Source organism: Cherax quadricarinatus, chromosome 100 (assembly GCF_038502225.1).
Source record: "Cherax quadricarinatus isolate ZL_2023a chromosome 100, ASM3850222v1, whole genome shotgun sequence".
In the NCBI taxonomy this organism is placed as follows: domain Eukaryota; kingdom Metazoa; phylum Arthropoda; class Malacostraca; order Decapoda; family Parastacidae; genus Cherax; species Cherax quadricarinatus.
In genome coordinates this window covers 1,821,322-1,848,203 of record NC_091391.1, presented here as the reverse complement: position 1 = coordinate 1,848,203, position 26,882 = coordinate 1,821,322, and the positions used below count along the sequence as shown (strand labels likewise).

Sequence of the window (26,882 nt, the reverse complement as noted above, 5' to 3'; positions counted from 1 at the left end):
AAGGATGAGTGAGGATGTTACTGTCCTGGAGGTGGGAAGTACAGTACCTGTACTCTGAAGGATGAGTGAGGATGTTACAGTTCTGGAGGTGGGAAGTACAGTACCTGTACTCTGAAGGATGAGTGAGGATGTTACAGTCCTGGAGGTCAGAAGTACAGTACCTGTACTCTGAAGGATGAGTGAGGATGTTACAGTCCTGGAGGTCAGAAGTACAGTACCTGTACTCTGAAGGATGAGTGAGGATGTTACAGTCCTGGAGGTGGGAAGTACAGTACCTGTACTCTGAAGGATGAGTGAGGATGTTACAGTCCTGGAGGTGGGAAGTACAGTACCTGTACTTTGAAGGATGGGCGACGATGCTACAGTCGGAGAGTAAACTGACTGATGTCAACATGTTTCTTGAAAAATGACACTTAAATGAACAGTAATTTTTATTTTGGGTCGCCCTGCCTTAGCAGACGGCTGTTGAGTTAATAAAATATTGAAGATCTGTATATTACGAAAGAAAGAAACTAATTTATATATTAAACTCTTTTAAAACAGCAGCCTCAATTTATCAAATAATGCATAACTTTTTTCTTTACTACTGAGAGTATATTATTGTTATACAAATTATTCTCCGTTTAACATTAATGCTCACTTATATTTACTGTATATATATAGAAACAATTAAAATACAATACTGTATATACATGTACAAAAAGTTTAAAAAAACTGAAGAAATAAAATAAACCTATAACTTATCACGAAAAATTTACCCTGTAGAAATACAATATTGAAAATTTTTACATAAATAACCAGAATATATAAGCTTATGACAACGTTTTGGTCCAACTTGGCCCGAGTTGGACCAAAACGTCGTCATAATTTTTTCTCGTATGTGTAGGTTATTTGTGTATTGCTCCAGTCACAATATGTATCATGTCTTTTTATTCTTTAAAAAATTTATGATTGCACATTTAACAGAGAATTTACATTTCAAATCTTTTTATAGCATACTATATGTTTCGTCATTTAATATAGATTCTTACGCCTGCTTCTATAAAGTAGGTGTGTATCTGGCCATATGTAAAATTGAAATATAATGTCAATACAGTAATATGAATACATAAACAATTTAGGATCTATTATTATAGATATGTTTTTGTTCTGGGACTTGGTTCATTCCAAATATACATGAGGTGTAACATAAGTATTTATAAAGAATGCTCCGTGAGGTAAACCAAACTTTAGTGGAGTCGTGTGGGCGGAATTATTGTAAGGCCACCTGATGGTTGTGTCTTGAGGTGTGCAGAGCAATTAACGTGCAAGAAGCATGTGCCTGCGTGGCAGATATCACAACTCACACGAAACTGCAACAGAACAATTGCAAACAAATCATGAAACGAGTGGGGTCTCAACCCACTTAGGGTTTAGGTCTTACTTGCCATGGGTCAAACCCAATACATTCCATGATTTGTGGAAGGTATGTTGTAACCTCATACTACATGCACTACTGTATTGGTAAATCTATCAGGAAAACTTCTAAAAATCTGACATCACCTAAAATCTGGCTCCTGATAGCCAGTTGGATTTCATTCCATTACATTAAACGTATATATTACTAAATTTTCTCCATGGGGAAGTGGAACAGAATTCTTCCTCCGTAAGCCATGCGTGTTGTAAGAGGCGACTAAAATGCCGGGAGCAAGGGGCTAGTAACCTCTTCTCTTGTATATATTACTAAATGTAAAAGGAGAAACTTTCGTTTTTCCTTTTGGGCCACCCCGCCTAGGTGGGATATGGCCAGTTCGTTGAAAGAAAGAAGAAGATTACTAAGTTTAAAAGGAGGAACTGACATTTTTCCTTTCGGGCCACCCTGCCTTGGTGGGATACAGGCAGTGCGTTGAAAGACGAACAAAGAGCCACTGAGGGATATTTGATAACTGAAGCTGACCAGGTCATCAAGGTGCCAGATTTAGGGAGACACTGGATTCTTAGAAACAGCCCTAACAGTGGCAACAAATACTGATGCTCACAAAATCAAGATGCCAGATTTAGGGTGACAATTAATTCTTTTGAAGCATCCCTGACAATGGTATAACAAATGCTGGTGTGCATGAAAATAGGAAGCTACAATATCCGTGCCACATTCGAACATGTGTCTGCCACATTCATTGTCCCACCCATCAGGCGACCCGACATTTCAGTTCACCTGATCTTACTCTCACTAAAAGTTCAGCTTGCCACATGTATACCCTTTTATTATATGTACCAATGTTCTTCATGCCCCTTGTATATTTGTAGTAAACAAGGCCCCAAGACTAAAATTTATACATAATGCAATGTCCTACGAGTCTTTCACTGCAACTTGGTATCATATGCTATAAGGTTTTAACAATGTCATTGTAGTTGGTGATACCGATGTTCCCACAGAGAGATATAAAAAAAACTGTTTTAAAAAGCATAATACGAACAGCAATGAGGGCAATCATGCATGTACAAGAACCAGCCATTATTGGAAAAAATGCTTTGTTCCAAGACCTTTACCAAGTTACAGACATTGATAACCAGCACAATACAGATGCTCCTTGACTCAAAATGGGGTTATGTTCTGACGAATCAATTGTAAGTCAAAAATATCGCAAGTCAAATATGATATGCTAAATAAATAAGTAAATAAATAACTACTGTCAGTGAATAAGTAACTAAACAAATAATTACTATAACTCTCCATGGGGAAGTGGAACAGAACTCTTCCTCCGTAAGCCATGAGTGTCGTACGAGGTGACTATAATGCCGGGAGCAAGGGGCTAGTAACCCCGTCTCCTGTATATATTACTAAATGTAAAAGCAGAAACTTTTGTTTTAACTTTTGGGCCACCCCGCCTCAGTGGGATATCACCAATGCATCGAAAGAAGAATTACTATAACTAAATACACTTAAAGTAAATAAATGAATATAAATTAGGAACTTGCTGCCTCCATGCTGGATAATTATCTTAACTTTCACCTCCAAAGTAAATGCTTTTGCACCATCATTGAAATATTTTAAGTCGAACCATTGTAAGTCGAGGAGCACCCATACTCCCACAAATAACTCAAAGATAAAGTGGGGATTTAAACCCATGGCAATTTAAACCTTCAAAACCAGCAGGCCAGTGCATTATCCACTGAACCATGCCAGCCAAATGCTTCTAGCTGGGTGGCTTTTATTACAGAATGGACATAAATTCGTTAGAAAACATTCAGCATAGGATGACTAAATTAATACATAGCATTAGAAATCTTCCTTATGAAGAAAGATTGAAGACTCTTAAGTTACATTCACTTGTTAGACGAAGAATGAGGGGAGACCTAATCGAAGTGTATAAGTGGAAGATAGGTATTAATAAAGGGGATATTAACAAGGTCTTGAGGATATCTCTCCAAGAGAGAACCCGCAGTAATGGATTTAAATTAGATAAGTTTAGATTTAGAAAGGACATAGGAAAGTATTGGTTTGGAAATAGGGTAGTTGATGAGTGGAACAGTCTACCTAGTTGGGTTATTGAGGCTAGGACTTTGGGTAGTTTCAAATTTAGGTTGGATAAGTACATGAGTGGGAGGGGTTGGATTTGAGTGGGACTTGCACATCGGAGCTTGTTTCTTGGGTGGCATTGAAAATTGGGTTGGTCAAATGTTTGTTAGTGGGATGAATTGTAAAGGACCTGCCTAGTATGGGCCAACAGGCCTGCTGCAGTGATCTTCCTTTCTTATGTTCTTACACTGGCATGATACAGTGCATAGAGCACTGCCCAGCCAGTTTAAGTTGACTCATGAGACTGTAATAACACAGCTGCAAAGAAACCAAAGAAAGGTTGAAGGTTTGAACCCATGACAAGTGAGACATAAAACTCCAGGCCAGTGTGTTAACCACTTGACCACCTGGCTACAATAAGAATTTTAGGATTTATTTACTATGGGTTCAAATTCCACCTATTCCATGGTCTGCTTTAAGTTGTTTACAACTGTGCCATTATGAAAGTTATCCCTAGAAGGTGACATACAAGATGGGTGTATATAATGTGAGGCTGATTTAGAAGTATGGGGTTCACTACTGACAGTACACTGGATGCCATTTGATCAGGTATCAGAGAGATGTGTTAAGTCAGTTTTCTGAGTCGGAGGTAAGCATCTTGCTGCTGGAAGTGGATGACATCCTGCGGCCTGTCTACCCGGGAGGTGTTCTGGGGGTCAACGCCCCCGCATCCCGGTCTCTGACCAGGCCTCCCAGTGGATCAGAGCCTGATCAGTTTACCCTTGTTTTCCTCGTGAATTCTGAAGACTAAATCCACAAAGGATACCCAACTTAAGTTCTGAAAAAACTCATTGTAAACTGCCCGTATTGTGTTTGGAGTTAAATACTATATATATTTGTACTATAATAAGATTCCTTATAAAAATTCCTCATTCAAAATTAAACTATCCCTTTCTATAATAGCACATTATTAATTGTATAAGCATTCTGCATTTTTTATTTATGTCTCAATGAATTTAAACCTAGTGTGACTGAAGCTTAGACTTTCAATACTTGACATGTACTCCCTGTAAAGCAGGCAACAAAGATACATGATAATATACACTTGGAAAATTCTAGAGAGCCTAGTCCCAAATCTGCACACAGAAATCTCTCCCTGCAAAAGCAAAACACTGGGCAGATGGTGCAACATTCCTCCATTGGAAAGCAGGAGTGCAATGAATACACTACGAGACAAAACAATAAGTATCAGGGGGCTCTCAGCATACATAAGGGGGATTACCAACAGACCCCTGGCTGTCTTCAAGAAGGCGCTGGACAGCCACCTAAAGTCAGTTCCTGATCAGCTAAGCTGTGGTTCGTGCATTGGTTTGCATGCAGCCAACAGTAATAGCCTGGTTGATCAATCTCTGATCCATCATGAGGCCTGGTCATGGACTGTGCCACAGGGGCATTGACCCCTGGAACACCCTCCAGGTATATTCCAGGCATACACATCTCCAGCAGTGAGAGCCTCACCTCTGACCTAGGAACCTGATCTAACATTACCCACACCTCACTGATTCCTGATCAACAGCATCCCAGCCTAGCACCAATAACCCAGAGATCTGGCTCTTATTATTCACTACACCCATCATCCATGGAAAAGTGGTGAAGAATCCTTCCTCTGAGTCATGCATATTAAGAACATACAAACATAAGGAAGAAGAAACACAGCAACAGGCCTACTGACCCATGCGGAGCAGGTCCATGTCCCCCCCCCCGGATTAGACCAATGACCCACCCCCCGGATTATCCCAATGACCCACCCAGTCTGGTCATCCCCACTCAAGGATGGAGCACTGTACCAGACCCAGCAGCACATGCCAGTCAGGTCCAACTCACACCCACCCACACCCACTCATGTATTTATCTAACCTATTTTTAAAACTACACAACGTTTTAGCCTCAATAACTGTACTGGGGAGTTTGTTCCACTCATCCACAACTCTATTACCAAACCAGTGCTTTCCTATATCCTTCCTGAATCTGAATTTTTCCAACTTGAAACCATTGCTGCGAGTCCTGTCTTGGCTGGAAATTTTCAGCACACTATTTACATCCCCTTTATTTATTCCTGTTTTCCATTTATACACCTCAATCATATCTGCCCTAATTTTACGCCTTTCGAGAGAGTGCAGATTCAGGGCCCTCAGTCTATCCTCATAGGGAAGACTTCTGATACATGGGATCATCTTTGTCATCCTCCTTGCCGGGAGCAAGGAGCTAGTAACCCCTTCTCCCGTATAAATTACTAAATGTTAAAAGAAGAAAAACTCTATATTTCTTCTTTTTTTGGGTCACCAGCCCCGGTGGGAGACAGCCGGTATTAAAAAAATTTATCTTCCACCTTACCTTCCAGGGGTATTTATACGTGGTGAATATACAACACTGTATGACTTGATAAAGTTTTCTTTAAAACATGTGCCACAAGAGAGTTAGTTCTACTACACGTTGTCATTGTCTTTAAAAATAAAACAAAACAATAGCTACACTATACAAACAACACAACATAAAACCCATGAATTCTGGATAACCTATACAAGGACGTGGAAATATATTAACTAACAAACCCCTAGATAAAAACAAAAGAGCAACTTTAAAAGGGCTTTTGATCTTGAAGATCATAGTGTCACTCATTAATATAAACATTGGTATTCCTTTTTCTTATTATTATTGCATTTACGATTTGGCAAGTGAGCATTTTTAAACTTCCTGACAAAACAGGCGGTCAATTCCTAACTATTATTTAATCCAATAGTACTTTCCTCAATTGTTGTGTGGTGATCACAAAGGAAACACCATCTATAAATACAGCCCTTCAGAATTTAAATATCCAAGCCTCTTTTATAATACATATATGTTAAAGTATTTCTTTTTCGGGTCACCTTGCCTCGGTGGGAGATGGCCAGCATATCAAAAAACTAAAATAAATGTTAATTCTTAAAAACTAATTATTTCCTCACATTGTACTATTGTTAATAAAATGTACTCTTATTTATCATTGACCTCCTCTGCTTTCCCAGCCTCTGGAGGTTTGCTGGGGTCCAGTCCGAACTTGGTCATCTGAACGGCCACATCAAACAGGTAGTCATAGCATTCAGCCCTGAGAGAGAGTGAACATTCATCAGTTGTAAATTAGGCAATAATGAATGATAAGTTGTACGGCCTCTCCTCACTTAACGACAGAGTTCCGTTCCTAAGACTACGCTGGCAAACGAATTCGCCACTAAGTGAAGAGCATACAATACTGGTAGTGGGTTTGTGTCAACCATCTTTGATATTGTTTTAATGTCACCTTTACACCATTCATAACATTTTTAGAATATTTTTAAATGTTTATACAGTGTTATTTTTTATTATTAACACATCGGCTGATTCCCACCAAGGCAGGGTGGTCCGAAAAAGAAAAACCTTCATCATCATTCAATCCATCACTGTCTTGCCAGGGGTACGCTTACACTACAATTTATAAAACTGCAACATTAACACCCCTCCTTCAGAGTGCAGGCACTGTACTTCCCATCTCCAGGACTCTAGTCCGGCCTGCCACTCTCCCTGAACCCCTTCATAAATGTTACTTTGCTCACACTCCAACAGCACGTCAAGTATTAAAAACCATTTGTCTCCATTCACTCCTATCAAATACGCTCATGCACGCTTGCTAGAAGTCCAAGCCCCTCGCACACAAAACCTCCTTTACCCCCTCCCTCCAACCTTTCCTAGGCCGACCCCTACCCTGCCTTCCCTCCACTACAGATTTACACACTCTCGAAGTCATTCTGTTTCATTCCATTCTCTCTACATGTCCGAACCACCTCAACAACCCTTTCTCAGCCCTCTGGCTGAGGAAGGGCTTATACAGTAGTGTACTGTATGTTGTAATAAACAGAATAGAGGAAATCAGCTCTAATATACATTATTTAGGTATGCATACTGGTCAGAGAGCCCGTCATAAGTCCGAGTCATTGGTAAACGAGTACGTCACTAAGTGAGAAGAGGCTGTATTGTCATGGCTGAAACAACTCGCTATGAGGTGACTTCAGAAAAGGAACTTTACAACAACATATTGGTCCAGATGGGCCACTGTTTAGTGAAAACAGGTCCAGATGGACCAGTTTAGTGACAACAGGTCTAGATGGTCCAGTTTAGTGACAACAGGTCTAGATGGTCCAGTTTAGTGACAACAGGTCTAGATGGTCCAGTTTAGTGACAACAGGTCTAGATGGTCCAGTTTAGTGACAACTGGACCACCATTTACTTACAACAGGTTCAGATGGACCACTGTTTAGTGACAACAGGTCTAGATGGTCCACTGTTTAGTGACAACAGGTCTAGATGGGCCAGTTTAGTGACAATAGGTTCAGATGGACCAGTTTAGTGACAACAGGTTCAGATGGACCAATTTAGTCAACAGGTCCAGATGGACCAGTTTAGCAACAACAGGTGTATGATGGACCAATTTAGCAACAACAGGTGCATGATGGACCACTGTTTACTGCAACAGGTCCAGATAGACCACTAGTCACAACAGGTCCAGGACAGAACAGTTTAGTGACAACAAGTATAGTGCATTTCTATACTTACATTCATGGTTTTCTTCCATAAGTCGCCACAAACACAAACAACATCGTTCCTATACTTACATAGTCTTGGCTTTTTCCCACGAATCTCCCCAAACATACACTCCATGTCGTCTCACCAACACTGCATTGGTATCCGGATAACTTTCCAAGGCCTGAAAATCGTTTACAAATTAATGAAAAAACAAGTTGAAAGGATACCTAGAAGAGTACCGAGTTTTAGTAATTAATTCGTATAGATAGCTGAAAAATAAAATAGGTAAATTATTTATAACACGCTGGCCGTCTCCTACCAAGGCAGGGTGACCTGAAAAAGAAACACTTTCACCATCATTCATACTATCACTGTCTTGCCAGAGGCAAAAAATAATTATGGACAACTCTGGAAGTGTGAAGTCTAGTAAGACAAACTTAAAGTTCTGGAAGTATGAAGTACTGAACAGTGCCTGCACTCTGAAGGATGAGTGAGGATGTTACAGTTCTGAAGGTGGTAAGAACAGTGCCTGCACTCTGAAGGATGAGTGAGGATGTTACAGTTCTGAAGGTGGTAAGAACAGTGCCTGTACTCTGAAGGATGGGTGAGGATGTTACAGTTCTGAAGGTGGTAAGATCAGTGCCTGCACTCTGAAGGATGAGTGAGGATGTTACAGTTCTGAAGGTGGTAAGAACAGTGCCTGTACTCTGAAGGATGAGTGCAGATGTTACAGTTCTGAGGTGGGAAGTACAGTGCCAGAACTCTGAAGGAAGGGTAAGGATGTTACAGATCAGAGAGCCATTTCAATTATGATGTCCATTCGTTTCTGGCAAAACAGCTATTGAACAAATGATGATGAATAAATTTCCTTTCTTGGAACACCCACCCTGGCAAATGACCAATGTGAGAAAGACAAAAAATGACACTATGAGCTTAGCTCTGTTCCTGTATCGATAAATAGGTACATAAGTTAATATGCTAAGCAATTCTCTACATCACAAACATATGAAGAGCTATATATTCTTATTCTTTACCTGTAATCATAACCCAGTCCTGTTTTCTCTCCTTGTAAACCCTGTATACAGTGGACCCTCGACCAACGATGGCATCGTCTAACGTTAAATCCGATTAGCGATACATTTTAACGCAAAAATTTTGACTCGACTAGCGCTAAAAAACCCGACCAACGCGATTCGTTCCGTTTGAGATGCGTCCACTTGTGGCCTGAGCGTGCCTCACTTGTCCCGTGGGTGCCAGTGTTTACAAGCCAGCCAGCCACCGCGGTCCCATCCAAACATACAATCGGAACATTTCATATTATCTCAGCGTTTGTAGTGATTGCACCTGCAAAATAAGTCACCATGGGGCCCAAGAAAGCTTCTAGTGTCAACCCTACAGCAAAAAGGGTGAGAATTACTATGGATATGAAGAAAGAGATCATTGATAAGTATGAAAGTGGAGTGTGTGTCTCCGAGCTGGTCAGGTTGTATAGTAAACCCCAATCAACCATCGCTACTATTGTGGGCAAGAAAACGGCAATCAAGGAAGCTGTTCTTGCCAAAGGTGCAACTATGTTTTCAAAACTGAGATCGCAAGTGATAGAAGATGTTGAGAGACTGTTATTGGTGTGGATAAACGAAAAACAGATAGCAGGAGATAGCATCTCTAAAGCGATCATATGTGAAAAGGCTAGGAAGTTGCAAGACAATTTAATAAAAAAAATGCCAGCAACTAGTGGTGATGTGAGTGAATTTAAGGCCAGCAAAGGTTGGTTTGAAAGATTTAAGAATCGTAGTGGCATACATAGTGTGATAAGGCATGGCGAGGCTGCCAGTTCGGACCACAAAGCGGCTGAAAAATATGTGAAGGAATTCAAGGATTACATAGACAGTGAAGAATTTAAACCTGAACAAGTGTTAAATTGTGACGAAACAGGCCTGTTTTGGAAGAAAATGCCAAGCAGGACCTACATTACTGAGGAGGAAAAGGCACTCCCAGGACATAAGCCTATGAAAGACAGGCTTACTCTCTTGATGTGTGCTAATGCTAGTGGTGATTGCAAAGTGAAACCTTTATTGGTGTATCACTCCGAAACTCCCAGAGCGTTTAGGAAAAACAATGTCCTCAAGGCTAATTTATGTGTGCTGTGGAGGGCAAACAGTAAGGCATGGGTCACTAGGGACTTTTTCTATGACTGGTTACACCATGCATTTGCCCCCACTGTGAAAAATTACCTCCTGGAAAATAAATTGGACCTTAAGTGCCTCCTGGTATTAGACAATGCTCCTAGTCATCCTTCAGACTTGGCAGAGAGACTTTCTGGGGACATGAGCTTCATTAAGGTCAAGTTTTTGCCTCCTAATACCACTCCTCTCCTGCAGCCCATGGACCAGCAGGTCATTTCCAACTTCAAGAAACTGTACACAAAAGCTATGTTTGAAAGGTGCTTTGTAGTGACCTCAGAAACTCAACTGACTCTAAGAGAGTTTTGGAAAGATCATTTTACCATCCTTAATTGTGTAAACATTATAGGTAAGGCTTGGGAGGAAGTGACTAAGAGGACCTTGAACTCTGCTTAGAGGAAATTGTGGCCAGAATGTGTAGACCAAAGGGATTTTGAAGGATTTGAGGCTAACCCTGAGAAGCTTATGCCAGTTGTGGAATCAATTATGGCATTGGGGAAGTCCTTGGGGTTGGAGGTTAGTGGGGAGGATGTGGAAGAGCTGGTGGAGGAGGACAATGAAGAACTAACCACTGATGAGCTGCTTGAACAGCAAGAGGCCAGACCTGAGGAAATTGCTTCGGAGGAGGGGAGAGAGAAATTGAAGAAGTTGCCTACTTCAAAGATTAAGGAAATATGTGCAATGTGGCTTAAAGTGCAAACCTTTATGGATGAAAATCACCCTGACACAGCTACTGCAAGCCGTGTTGGCAACCTGTACACTGACAATGTTGTGAACCACTTTAGGAAAGTCATAAAGGAACGAGAGGTACAGGTATCTATGGACAGATATGTTGTGAGACAGAAGTCCAGTGACTCTGAAGCTGGTCCTAGTGGCATTAAAAGAACAAGGGAAGTAACCCCAGAAAAAGACTTGCTACCTCAAGTGCTAATGGAAGGGGATTCCCCTTCTAAACACTAAGAAGATCAACGGTCTCCCCTCCTCCCATCCCATCAATCATCACCAGATCTTCAATAAAGGTAAGTGTCATGTTGTTGTTCATGTCTTCTTCAGTTTGTGTGTATTAAAATTAATATTTCATGTGGTAAAAATTTGTTTTTTCAATACTTTGGGGTGTCAGGAACGGATTAATTTGATTTCCATTATTTCTTATGGGGAAAATTAACTCGACTAACAATAATTTCGACTAACGATGAGCTCTCAGGAACGGATTAATATCGTTGGTCAAGGGTCCACTGTATACTGTTAAACTCTTAGAGACCGGGGCTTTCTGCACAGTCTTAAGCTAGGCTTAAGTTCGCCCATAACGATGGATTTTCTGCATGCACACCTAAATGTCAACAATCTCTGTACAAACACTCTATCGTGCTGAAATAAAAACATTATTATTATTATTATTATTTACAAAGCAAAATGTATTCACCATATCAGTACTTACCGAGGCCATAGAATCAGCTAAATCAGCTTCAAAGGGTGTATTCTCAATAATTGGTACCACCAGTTCTTCATCGTAGCGCAACTGACGACCTTTTGATGAACATTTTATGCCCTGAAAGGCCAAACTTTAGTTAAGTCATTCAGTGTGATGAGTATCATATCAAATTCTTGCATGCTATAATGAAATTATTGATCATAAAATTTTTTAAAAATTTCTAAATGATTTAAACACTGTCATAATAATTTAACATTGTAATTATTGATAACATTTTTCATTAACATGGTTAAGAGGATGATATGTTTGTCTACTAGATCAGGAGTTCCCAACCTGTGGCCCACGGACTGCATGTGGCCCTTCTAGGGCCACTTGAAATTATGAACTTACTTTCATGTAGGGTCTACACTGCACAGTGTCAACAAAACCATGTGGTTGTCCTCACACTTTTTTTTTTAACATGTCGGCCATTTCCCACCATGGCAGGGTGACCCAAAAGAGAGAAAAACCCAAAACGAAAGAAAAAAACTCATTATCACTCAACACTTTCACTTCACTCATACATAATCAATGTCTTTGCAGAGGCGCCCAGATAAGACAGTTTAGATAGTCACTCCAAACTACCAACATCCCAAACCCCTCCTTTAAAGTGCAGGCATTGTACTTCCCATTTCCAGGACTCAAGTCCAGCTAACCAGTTTCCCTGAATCCCTTCACCAAATATTCCCTTGCTCACACTCCAACAGATCGTCAGGTCCCAAAAACCATTCGTCTCCATTCACTCCTAACACACTCACGCACATTTGATCATTAAATACAGCCCACTTGTGTAGGAAGGCCAAAGACCACTGAACTAGACTGCTGTTATATTTATCAGAACTATATTTGAACACAATGATAAACAGTACCAACAAGTTGATATGACATGTCCAACAATTAGGTATCTTTATCCTGAAATAAAGTTACCTAACTGTTGAACATGTGTCTTACTTATCAAAATTACATTTATTCTATGTATGTCTCTTTCTATAAGTGTGCTATCACAATCAGAATACCGTCTGATTGCAACATCTCAATCCCTCCATCAGGGTCGGATTACAGCATGGGCTTTATGGGTTGTAACCCAGGGGCCTCTACCAGCTGGAGGTCATCCAGGGGTTGCAGCCCAGGGGCCTCCACCAGCTGGAGGTCATCCAGGCGGATTACAGCATGGGCTTTATGGGTTGTAACCCAGGGGCCTCCACCAGCTGGAGGTCATCCAGGGGTTGCAGCCCAGGGGCCTCCACCAGCTGGAGGTCCTCCAACATTGAGATTTCACAAGCCGTTACCATACATCCAGCACGATTACAATGGCATTTTCTAACCTTGATCATTTCCAGGTGAGTAATCTTAAATTCCTTGCCAGCAAAGGCCAAAGTAGCCAGTACAGCATTTTTGGAGTGGCTGTGAATCACAGCGCCCGCCCCACGCTCTGAAAGTCAAACACAATTTATATAAACAATCAAAAATTTCTGACTGTACATGCCTTAATAACTAAGAAAACGTTAATAAACCAATGCACTGGCATCTACGTTATTATTATTTTTCAAGGAAGAGTTCAAAATGCTCACGGATGTTAGTGGCTATCTTGGAAATGCTCGAGCTTGTTAGTGAAAACTCAATATCTGGATATCTCGAGTATACCTAGAGAAGGTTCCGGGGGTCAATGCCCCCGCGGCCCGGTCAATGTTCATATATTGTACAAGTTTTGAACAAACCTGTAATTCCTTATCAATTAAACTTGATAAAAGCCATATAGCATGAACTAGTAGGATATTCAATTATCTTGTTTCCATTGTAACTCCTAAATTTATATTTACACTCACCCAAGCGACTGTATGTATAAAATTACTCATACTGTTATTGTCTTATTAATCTCAAGTTAGTCTTAAGTTTGTCTAAAATACTCTGCATAAATGTCATTCACCTTTTTACAAACATTGTATTATGCTAAAATAAAGTATTAATATTATTATTATTATTATTATTATTATTATTATTATTAACTTACTCTTGTAGGCTAACATGAAGAGTGGTGTACACTGCGACTTTTTTAACTCTCTCTCCGGAGGTGGACCAGAAACCTCGTCCCCACTCAAGTTAAGGACGAACATGTCATCTGTTTGCAAGCGTTCCTTCTGGACACCAGACGGTGCTACATAAATGTACTCCCTGTGTATTACGAAGAAAAACAAAGAATTAGTAACACCCAGTATCTATACTGTATATCACATTTCTAAACTGAAAGTTGAAACATAAACCCACGAAATCGTAACAACGCGAGTTTTACGAGCCACTCACCAGGGGTTCAAACCCTACCCATTCTGTGGTTTGTTTAAAACATAAAGTCAGTAAAGTAAATACAGTTATTTCTCTTATGAAGTGACTCTATACAGTACAATTTTTCGTATTATCATAATCATGACTAAGCACTAAACCCGCTAGGGTCATGCAGTGGCCATTTTTTGTAAATGCAACTGAAAGAGTACATTGGAAATCAAATAGAATGGATGGGTTTGAACCTATGGTGAGTTAGCCCTAAAACTCACAGGCCAGTGCGTTAACCACTGGGCCAGCCACCACTAATATAATTCATCCATCTAGGTATATATCTATACACCATGCATTATTCAATTTTGGATATACCTCTTCAATCACAAGAATGAAAAACTGCGCTACAGGACAGCCCCATTTATATGGCTCTTAGGTTCCTGACTCCATGCAGTAATTGTATATTATCGGACACTTAGATTTTCAGAAGCATAACTCATGCATTATCAGAGGATTTACTGTACATTATTATTCTCCATGGGAAGGTGGAATATAATTCTTCCTCCATAAGTCATGTGTGTCGTAAGAGGTGATTAAAATGCCGGGAGCAAGAGGACAGTAACCCCCTTCTGTGTAAATTACTAAATGTAAAAAGACAAACTTTCGTTCTTCTTTTTTGGGTCACCACACCTCGGTGGAAGACAACCAGTGTTAAAAATTATTATTATTACTATTATTATCATACTAAAATTTCTAGTTTTTATTAATGCAGATAGAAAGATTAACTAATTCTTATGACTTACCCGTCTTTGATGCTGATTCCTCCTCCAGTGCCACTAACCCAGCCTAGGGTGTAGAACACCTGTCCCAGTTCACAGATTAATTCACTGGGCGTCTTCTTGTCTCTAGTGCGCCTCTCAAAATGGGACAACCGGGGCCGGCCCAAAGGCTTTTTGGCCACCCACGCTCCTAAAAACCAGAAGTCAAAACAGGAACCAATGAAAAATCTTTAGCATAAATTTTACCATTTCTTAAGTTCAATCTGAATTTAAATGCTGGAGAAAATTTAATAATAGGACTTATGGGGTTAATTTCACAGCATAACAACACTGGACGATATCTTACTCTTTAGAAAATAATAAAGTATGATTGGTTAGCATATTTGATAACACTGGATGATATTTTATTCTTTATACAATAATAAAGTAGATATTGCTAACATATTTGATAACTTTTCCATCATATGAAATAAAGCAGAAAAAAAAATCTTCCATCCAGATCTTTCGACTTTTTTATCTGTAATAAAGTTATAGCAAACTTTATTTGTTTCATATGCAAAAACAAGCTTTTGTTGTACAAGCAAAACGCTCTCTAAATAAAGATTTCTATAAACACAAAGTATGTCTTTATTACCCACACACTGATGGTATTTATATACACGTATGAAATATTATTTGTTGCGACTATCTGTTCTCTTGACAAGAAAACTTACCATGAACTGATTCTCTTGTGTCGAGAACTTTCCCAACACAATTCAACTAAGTATTTTGTATATGTAATTATAATTTCAAGTACAGGCAGGCCCTGCTTATACAGCAGGTAGGTTCCAGCCTACTGTAGGGTCCTGCTTATACAGCAGGTTAGGTTCTGAGCTACTGTAGGGCCCCACTTATACAGCAGGTTAGGTTCTGGGCTACTGTAGGGCCCTGCTTATACAGCAGGTTAGGTTCCAGCCTACTGTAGGGTCCTGCTTATACAGCAGGTTAGGTTCTGGGCTACTTTAGGGCCCTGCTTATACAGCAGGTTAGGTTCTGGGCTACTGTAGGGCCCTGCTTATACAGCAGGTTAGGTTCTGGGCTACTGTAGGGCCCTGCTTATACAGCAGGTTAGGTTCCAGCCTACTGTAGGGCCCTGCTTATATAGCAGGTTAGGTTCCAGGCTTATACAGCAGGTTAGGTTCCCCCTTATAGAGCAAGTTAGGTTCCAGGCTACTACTGAAAAGTGAGACATAGCCTTTTCTTACTTTCGAATGCATATAAAAGTCTAATAACATGCTTACACTATCATATATTAAGTGAGCAAGGGAGCTAGGCCTAAAAAATGCATATACAGTACACACATTACTTACCTTATAATGTTTTCATCCTTAGTTTATAGTGAGTGGTGAATATATTCACTGTACGAAGTCTGAATGAGTGAAAAATGCGTATACAGTGGTACCCCAAATTTCGTACAGCTCCCAACTCAAACAATTATATAAGTTTATTTTTGTAAATGCTTTTGTAAGTGTATTTTTGGGGGTCTGAAATGGACTAATCTAATCTACATTATTCCTTATGGGGACAAATTCGTTTGGTAACGGCACTCGAACAGCCTTCTGGAACAAATTATGGCTGAAATTCAGGGTACCACTGTAATTGAAAACCCACTGAATCAATTAAACACCCTACAGTGGGACCTGTCCGTATATTATGTATATGCTTGGAATTATTAAAGTGTATAATGTTTAGCAATGAAAATATTGATTTTTCTTTTCTTAACCCTCTTATTTCCATTAAATATAAAATATATAGGGGCTAGTAACTCTTTCTCCTGTATAAATTACTAAATTTAAAAAGAAACCTTTCATTTTTTAGGGCACCCTGCCTTGGTGGGATACAGCCGTTGTGTTGAATTTTTTTTTCTTGGTCACCCTGCCTTGGTGGGATATGGCCTGTGTGTTGAAAAAAAAATATATAAAATATAGTGACTTACTACAAAGTCTGTCTCCTACCCTGCTCATAAACCTACCACTATCTAGAGTATGTCCCTTCGGTCGACCAGGTTTCTTCCGTCTTTTGGGGCAGATTTCGTAAATTACTTGATCACCACTATCAGAATCAAAGTCATAGTATAGAGCAATTTTCTTTCGCGCTCTCTTACTTCGTATGGGCGTTGAATCTGTCTCGGGTACTTCTGAACCTCGATCATCGGCATTGGCTGACGACTTCCTGGGACGACCTCGTTTTCTTTTAGGAACGATCACCTCCTCCTCCTCCTCATCATCATCTTTGAAGTGGGGGACCTCAGAGTTTTCTTCTTCAGACATTTTCGAAGATCTGTAAAAAAAAAAATGAATTTTTTGATCAGTAAATAAAAAAAAATTGAATTTCAATTGGTATACTCAATTTTAAATTTAAATTATTACAAGTGATCCTCGATTTACGATATTTAAACTTTACGATGGTGTAAAAGCAATTACTCTGGAGATGAAACTTAAGCTAATTACCCAGAATAATGGCGGCAAGTCCCTAACGTATTCATTTATTAAATTTTCAATACTGTTACAGTGGACCCCTGGTTAACGATATTTTTTCACTCCAGAAGTATGTTCAGGTGCCAGTACTGACCGAATTTGTTCCCATAAGAAATATTGTGAAGTAGATTAGTCCATTTCAGACCCCCAAACATACACGAACAAACGCACTTACATAAATACACTTACATAATTGGTCGCATTCGGAGGTGATCGTTATGCGGGGGTTCACTGTATTTAGTTGCAGTAATTATTCGTTTATTTACTTATTCAGTAAAAGAAGTTATTTATTTATTTAGCACATCATATTTATAATCAACTTATATTTTCAACCCCATAAATCCATGACAAGTCGAGAACCGCTTGCATTTGTGTGCAGTACAAAATAATATACAAGTAACAGCAGCATCACAACTTTCTCAGGCTTGTAATAATAACAGTAGCAACACAAGCTTTTCCAAGCTTGTAATAACACCAGCAACACAAACCTTCCAAGCATGCAATAATAACAGCAGCAACATAAGCTTGTAATAACAGCAGAAACACAAGCTTGCAATAACAGCAGCAACACAAGCTTGTAATAACAGCAACAACACAAGCTTGTAGTAACAGCAACAACACAAGCTTGTAATAACAGCAGCAACACAAGCTTGTAATAACAGCAGCAACACAAGCTTGTAATAACAGCAGCAACACAAGCTTGTAATAGCAGCAACACAAGCTTGCAATAACAGCAGCAACACAAGCTTGTAATAACAGCAGCAACACAAGCTTGTAGTAACAGCAGCAACACAAGCTTCCAATAACTGCAACACAAGCTTGTAATAACAGCAGCAACACAAGCTTGTAATAACAGCAGCAACACAAGCTTGTAGTAACAGCAGCAACACAAGCTTCCAATAGCTGCAACACAAGCTTGTAATAACAGCAGCAACACAAGCTTGTAATAACAGCAGAAACACAAGCCTGTAATAACAACAGCAACACAAGCTTGTAATAACAGCAGCAACACAAGCTTGTAATAACAGCAGCAACACAAGCTTGTAATAACAGCAGCAACATAAGCTTGTAATAACAGCAGCAACACAAGCTTGTAATAACAGCAGCAACACAAGCTTCTAATAACAGCAGCAACACAAGCTTGTAATAACAGCAGCAACACAAGCTTGTAATAACAACAGCAACACAAGCTTGTAATAACAGCAGAAACACAAGCTTGTAATAACAGCAGAAACACAAGCTTGTAATAACAGCAGCAACACAACTTGTAATAACAGCAGCAACACAAGCTTGTAATAACAGCAGCAACACAAGCTTGCAATAACAGCAGCAACACAAGATTGTAATAACAGCAGCAACACAAGCTTGTAATAACAGCAGCAACACAAGCTTGTAATAACAGCAGTAACACAAGCTTGTAATAACAGCAGCAACACAAGCTTGTAATAACAGCAGAAACACAAGCTCGAAATAACAGCAGTAACACAAGCTTGTAATAACAGCAGCGACACAAGCTTGTAATAACAGCAGCAACACAAGCTTGTAATAACAGCAGCAACACAAGCTTCTATAACAGCAGCAATACAAACTTGTAATAATATCAGCAGCAACATAAGCTTGTAATAACAGCAGCAACACAAGCTTGTAATAACAGCAGCAACACAAGCTTGTAATAACAGCAGCAACACAAGCTTGCAATAACAGCAGCAACACAATATTGTAATAACAGCAGCAACACAAGCTTGTAATAACAGCAGCAACACAAGCTTGTAATAACAGCAGTAACACAAGCTTGTAATAACAGCAGCAACACAAGCTTGTAATAACAGCAGAAACACAAGCTTGAAATAACAGCAGTAACACAAGCTTGTAATAACAGCAGCAACACAAGCTTGTAATAACAGCAGCAACACAAGCTTGTAATAACAGCAGCAACACAAGCTTCTATAACAGCGGCAATACAAACTTGTAATAATATCAGCGGCAACATAAGCTTGTAATAACAGCAGCAACACAAGCTTGTAATAGCAGCAGCAACATAAGCTTGTAATAACAACAGCAACACAAGCTTGTAATAACAGCAGAAACACAAGCTTGTAATAACAGCAGCAACACAAGCTTGTAATAACAGCAGAAACACAAGCTTGTAATAACAGCAACACAAGCTTGTAATAACAGCAGCAACACAAGCTTGTAATAACAGCAGCAACACAAGCTTGCAATAACAGCAGCAACACAAGATTGTAATAACAGCAGTAACACAAGCTTGTAATAACAGCAGCAACACAAGCTTGTAATAACAGCAGTAACACAAGCTTGTAATAACAGCAGAAACACAAGCTTGAAATAACAGCAGTAACACAAGCTTGTAATAACAGCAGCAACACAAGCTTGTAATAACAGCAGCAACACAAGCTTGTAATAACAGCAGCAACACAAGCTTCTATAACAGCAGCAATACAAACTTGTAATAATATCAGCAGCAACATAAGCTTGTAATAACAGCAACAACACAAGCCTGTAATAATAACAGCAACACAAACTTGTAATAATAACAGCAGCAACACAAACTTGTAATAATAACAGCAGCAACACAAACTTGTAATAATAATAACAGCAGCAACACAAACTTGTAATAATAATAACAGCAGCAACACAAACTTGTAATAATAATAACAGCAGCAACACAAGCTTGTAATAACAGCAGCAACACAAGCTTCTATAACAGCGGCAATACAAACTTGTAATAATATCAGCGGCAACATAAGCTTGTAATAACAGCAGCAACACAAGCTTGTAATAGCAGCAGCAACATAAGCTTGTAATAACAACAGCAACACAAGCTTGTAATAACAGCAGAAACACAAACTTGTAATAACAGCAGCAACACAAGCTTGTAATAAAAACAGCAGCAACACAAACTTGTAATAATAATAACAGCAGCAACACAAACTTGTAATAACAGCAGCAACACAAGCTTGCAATAACAGCAGCAACACAAACTTGTAACAATAATAATAACAGCAGCAACACAAACTTGTAATAACAGCAGTAACACAATAATACACAGCATAACAGCAACACAAACTTGTAATAATAATAACAGCAGCAACACAAACTTGTAATAATAATAACAGCAGCAACACAAACTTGTAATAATAATCAGCAGCAACATAATAATAACAGCAGCAACACAAGCTTGTAATAATAACAGCAGCAACACAAATAATAATAACAGCAGCAACACAAACTTGTAATAATAATAACAGCAGCAACACAAACTTGTAATAATAATAACAGCAGCAACACAAACTTGTAATAATAATAACAGCAGCAACACAAACTTGTAATAATAATAACAGCAGCAACACAAACTTGTAATAATAATAACAGCAGCAACACAAACTTGTAATAATAATAACAGCAGCAACACAAACTTGTAATAATAATAACAGCAGCAACACAAACTTGTAATAATAATAACAGCAGCAACACAAACTTGTAATAATAATAACAGCAACACAAACTTGCAACACAAACTTGCAATAATAATAACAGCAGCAACACAAAGTTGTAATAATAATAACAGCAGCAACACAAACTTGTAATAATAATAACAGCAGCAACACAAACTTGTAATAATAATAACAGCAGCAACACAAACTTGTAATAATAATAACAGCAGCAACACAAACTTGTAATAATAATAACAGCAGCAACACAAACTTGTAATAATAATAACAGCAGCAACACAAACTAGTAATAATAATAACAGTAGCAACACAAACTTAACAGCAGCAACACAAACTTGTAATAATAATAACAGCAGCAACACAAACTAGTAATAATAATAACAGCAGCAACACAAACTTGTAATAATAATAACAGCAGCAACACAAACTTGTAATAATAATAACAGCAGCAACACAAACTTGTAATAATAATAACAGCAGCAACACAAACTTGTAATAATAATAACAGCAGCAACACAAACTTGTAATAATAATAACAGCAGCAACACAAACTTGTAATAATAATAACAGCAGCAACACAAACTTGTAATAATAACAGCAGCAACACAAACTTGTAATAATAATAACAGCAGCAACACAAACTTGTAATAATAATAACAGCAGCAACACAAACTTGTAATAATAATAACAGCAGCAACACAAACTTATAATAATAATAACAGCAGCAACACAAACTTGTAATAATAATAACAGCAGCAACACAAACTTGTAATAATAACAGCAGCAACACAAACTTGTAATGTATTATCACTGATTTCATCAATGCTTAGTTAATTTTAAGCCAGCCCGTAATGCTATGCATAGTATAAGTGGCTTTGGCATGCTGCTCTTATCTGCATTTTTTTGTACCTCGTATGTATGCTCAAATTGTAAATAAATAAATAAATAAATAAATAAATAAATAAATAAATAAATAATAACAGCAGCAACACAAACTTGTAATAATAATAACAGCAGCAAAACACTTGTAATAATAATAACAGCAGCAACACAAACTTGTAATAATAATAACAGGAGCAACACAAACTTGTAATAATAATAACAGCAGCAACACAAACTAGTAATAATAACAGCAGCAACACAAACTTAACAGCAGCAACACAAACTTGTAATAATAATAACAGCAGCAACACAAACTAGTAATAATAATAAGAGCAGCAACACAAACTTAACAGCAGCAACACAAACTTGTAATAATAATAACAGCAGCAACACAAACTAGTAATAATAATAACAGCAGCAACACAAACTTGTAATAATAATAACAGCATCAACACAAATTTGTAATAATAATAACAGCAGCAACACAAACTTGTAATAATAATAACAGCAGCAACACAAACTTGTAATAATAATAAGAGCAGCAACACAAACTTGTAATAATAATAAAAGCAGCAACACAAACTTGTAATAATAATAACAGCAGCAACACAAACTTGTAATAATAACAACAACAGCAACACAAACTTGTAATAATATAAAACAGCAGCAACACAAACTTGTAATAATAATAACAGCAGCAACACAAACTTGTAATAATAATAACAGCAGCAACACAAACTTGTAATAATAACAGCAGCAACACAAACTTGTAATAATAACAGCAGAAACACAAACTTGTAATAATAATAACAGCAGCAACACAAACTTGTAATAATAATAACAGCAGCAACACAAACTTGTAATAATAATAACAGCATCAACACAAACTTGTAATAATAATAACAGCATCAACACAAACTTGTAATAATAATAACAGCATCAACACAAACTTGTAATAATAATAACAGCAGCAACACAAACTTGTAATAATAATAACAGCAGCAACACAAACTTGTAATAATAATAACAGCAGCAACACAAACTTGTAATAATAATAACAGCAACAACACAAACTTGTAATAATAATAACAGCAGCAACACAAACTTGTAATAATAATAACAGCAGTAACACAAACTTGTAATAATAATAACAGCAGCAACACAAACTTGTAATAATAATAACAGCAGCAACACAAACTTGTAATAATAATAACAGCAGCAACACAAACTTGTAATAATAATAACAGCAGCAACACAAACTTGTAATAATAATAACAGCAGCAACACAAACTTGTAATAATAATAACAGCAGCAACACAAACTTGTAATAATAATAACAGCAGCAACACAATCTTGTAATAATAATAACAGCTTGTAATAATAATAACAGCAGCAACACAAACAACACAAACAAATTTGTAATAATAATAACAGCAGCAACACAAACTTGTAATAATAATAACAGCAGCAACACAAACTTGTAATAATAATAACAGCAGCAACACAAACTTGTAATAATAATAATAAAACAGCAGCAACACAAACTTGTAATAATAATAACAGCAGCAACACAAACTTGTAATAATAATAACAGCAGCAACACAAACTTGTAATAATAATAACAGCAGCAACACAAACTTGTAATAATAATAACAGGAGCAACACAAACTTGTAATAATAATAACAGCAGCAACACAAACTAGTAATAATAACAGCAGCAACACAAACTTAACAGCAGCAACACAAACTTGTAATAATAATAACAGCAGCAACACAAACTTATAATAATAATAACAGCAGCAACACAAACTTGTAATAATAACAGCAGCAACACAAACTTGTAATAATAATAACAGCAGCAACACAAACTTAACAGCAGCAACACAAACTAGTAATAATAATAACAGCAGCAACACAAACTTGTAATAATAATAACAGCAGCAACACAAACTTGTAATAATAATAACAGCAGCAACACAAACTTATAATAATAATAATAACAGCAGCAACACAAACTTGTAATAATAATAACAGCAGCAACACAAACTTGTAATAATAATAACAGCATCAACACAAATTTGTAATAATAATAACAGCAGCAACACAAACTTGTAATAATAATAACAGCAGCAACACAAACTTGTAATAATAATAACAGCAGCAACACAAACTTGTAATAATAATAACAGCAGCAACACAAACTTGTAATAATAATAACAGCAGCAACACAAACTTGTAATAATAATAACAGCAGCAACACAAACTTGTAATAATAATAACAGCAGCAACACAAACTTGTAATAATAATAACAGCAGCAACACAAACTTGTAATAATAATAATAACAGCAGCAACACAAACTTGTAATAATAATAACAGCAGCAACACAAACTTATAATAATAATAATAACAGCAGCAACACAAACTTGTAATAATAATAACAGCAGCAACACAAACTTATAATAATAATAATAACAGCAGCAACACAAACTTGTAATAATAATAACAGCAGCAACACAAACTTGTAATAATAATAACAGCAGCAACACAAACTTGTAATAATAATAACAGCAGCAACACAAACTTGTAATAATAATAACAGCAGCAACACAAACTTGTAATAATAATAACAGCAGCAACACAAACTTATAATAATAATAACTTGTAATAATAATAACAGCAGCAACACAAACTTGTAATAATAATAACAGCAGCAACACAAACTTGTAATCGTAATAACAGCAACACAAACTTGTAATAATAATAACAGCAGAAACACAAACTTGTAATAATAATAACAGCAGCAACACAAACTTATAATAATAATAACAGCAGCAACACAAACTTGTAATAATAATAACAGCAGCAACACAAACTTGTAATAATAATAACAGCAGCAACACAAACTTGTAATAATAATAACAGCAGCAACACAAACTTGTAATAATAATAACAGCAGCAACACAAACTTGTAATAATAATAACAGGAGCAACACAAACTTGTAATAATAATAACAGCAGCAACACAAACTAGTAATAATAACAGCAGCAACACAAACTTAACAGCAGCAACACAAACTTGTAATAATAATAACAGCAGCAACACAAACTAGTAATAATAATAAGAGCAGCAACACAAACTTAACAGCAGCAACACAAACTTGTAATAATAATAACAGCAGCAACACAAACTTGTAATAATAATAACAGCAGCAACACAAACTAGTAATAATAATAACAGCATCAACACAAATTTGTAATAATAATAACAGCAGCAACACAAACTTGTAATAATAATAACAGCAGCAACACAAACTTGTAATAATAATAACAGCAGCAACACAAACTTGTAATAATAATAAAAGCAGCAACACAAACTTGTAATAATAATAACAGCAGCAACACAAACTTGTAATAATAACAACAACAGCAACACAAACTTGTAATAATATAAAACAGCAGCAACACAAACTTGTAATAATAATAACAGCAGCAACACAAACTTGTAATAATAATAACAGCAGCAACACAAACTTGTAATAATAATAACAGCAGCAACACAAACTTGCAGCAACACAAACTTGTAATATTAATAACAGCAGCAACACAAACTTGTAATAATAATAACAGCAGCAACACAAACTTGTAATAATAATAACAGCAGCAACACAAACTTGTAATAATAATAACAGCAGCAACACAAACATCAACACAAATAATAATAACAGCATCAACACAAACTTGTAATAATAATAACAGCAGCAACACAAACTTGTAATAATAATAACAGCAGCAACACAAACTTGTAATAATAATAACAGCAGCAACACAAACTTGTAATAATAATAACAGCAGCAACACAAACTTGTAATAATAATAACAGCAGCAACACAAACTTGTAATAATAATAACAGCAGCAACACAAACTTGTAATAATAATAACAGCAGCAACACAAACTAGTAATAATAATAACAGCAGCAACACTAACTTAACAGCAGCAACACAAACTTGTAATAATAATAACAGCAGCAACACAAACTAGTAATAATAATAAGAGCAGCAACACAAACTTAACAGCAGCAACACAAACTTGTAATAATAATAACAGCAGCAACACAAACTAGTAATAATAATAACAGCATCAACACAAATTTGTAATAATAATAACAGCAGCAACACAAACTTGTAATAATAATAACAGCAGCAACACAAACTTGTAATAATAATAACAGCAGCAACACAAACTTGTAATAATAATAAAAGCAGCAACACAAACTTGTAATAATAATAACAGCAGCAACACAAACTTGTAATAATAACAACAACAGCAACACAAACTTGTAATAATATAAAACAGCAGCAACACAAACTTGTAATAATAATAACAGCAGCAACACAAACTTGTAATAACAGCAGCAACACAAACTTGTAATAATAATAACAGCAGCAACACAAACTTGTAATAATAACAGCAGAAACACAAACTTGTAATAATAATAACAGCAGCAACACAAACTTGTAATAATAATAACAGCAGCAACACAAACTTGTAATAATAATAACAGCATCAACACAAACTTGTAATAATAATAACAGCATCAACACAAACTTGTAATAATAATAACAGCATCAACACAAACTTGTAATAATAATAACAGCAGCAACACAAACTTGTAATAATAATAACAGCAGCAACACAAACTTGTAATAATAATAACAGCAGCAACACAAACTTGTAATAATAATAACAGCAGCAACACAAACTTGTAATAATAATAACAGCAGCAACACAAACTTGTAATAATAATAACAGCAGCAACACAAACTAGTAATAATAATAATAACAGCATCAACACAAACTTGTAATAATAATAACAGCAGCAACACAAACTTGTAATAATAATAACAGCAGCAACACAAACTTGCAATAATAATAACAGCAGCAACACAAACTTGTAATAATAATAACAGCAGCAACACAAACTTGTAATAATAATAACAGCAACACAAAGTTGTAATAATAATAACAGCAGCAACGCAAACTTGTAATAATAATAACAGCAGCAACACAAACTTGCAATAATAATAACAGCAGCAACACAAAGTTGTAATAATAATAACAGCAGCAACACAAACCTTCCTAAGCTTCAAGTTGTTGTTGGTTATTAAGGGCTGTGAGACTCACACACTCGCATCAACCTTCACTTTTCTC

At 36.9% G+C, this 26,882-nt stretch overlaps 1 protein-coding gene across 2 annotated transcripts; it reads right to left on the bottom strand.

The window, feature by feature from the left end:
• Positions 1–418: 418 nt before the first annotated feature.
• Positions 419–26,849, bottom strand: LOC128699032 (probable methylthioribulose-1-phosphate dehydratase). Of its 2 annotated transcripts, none has more exons than XM_070079565.1 (8): positions 26,807–26,849; positions 16,811–17,118; positions 14,824–14,989; positions 13,761–13,921; positions 13,075–13,181; positions 11,717–11,827; positions 8,185–8,276; positions 419–6,644 (listed from the first exon to the last, which is right to left on the bottom strand). In XM_070079565.1, exons 2-8 carry the CDS (start codon positions 17,106–17,108, stop codon positions 6,533–6,535), a joined length of 1,047 nt encoding a protein of 348 aa, XP_069935666.1. In that variant the 5' UTR covers positions 17,109–17,118; positions 26,807–26,849; the 3' UTR covers positions 419–6,532. The 2 variants fall into 2 exon arrangements, with proteins under 2 accessions (XP_069935666.1, XP_069935667.1); XM_070079566.1 differs by having other exon boundaries at positions 16,943–17,118.
• Positions 26,850–26,882: the final 33 nt, after the last annotated feature.

What these genes read in the sequence shown, in the direction of transcription:
- LOC128699032 (XM_070079565.1), bottom strand. Translation starts at nt 17,108, where the DNA reads ATGTCTGAAGAAGAAAACTCTGAGGTCCCCCACTTCAAAGATGATGAT. An exon ending in CTTCATGTTAGCCTACAAGA is followed by an intron (nt 13,182 to 13,760) that starts GTAAGTTAATAA and finishes TTTGACTTTCAG; the next exon opens with AGCGTGGGGCGGGCGCTGTG. An exon ending in CTCACCTGGAAATGATCAAG is followed by an intron (nt 11,828 to 13,074) that starts GTTAGAAAATGC and finishes TTGGCCTTTCAG; the next exon opens with GGCATAAAATGTTCATCAAA.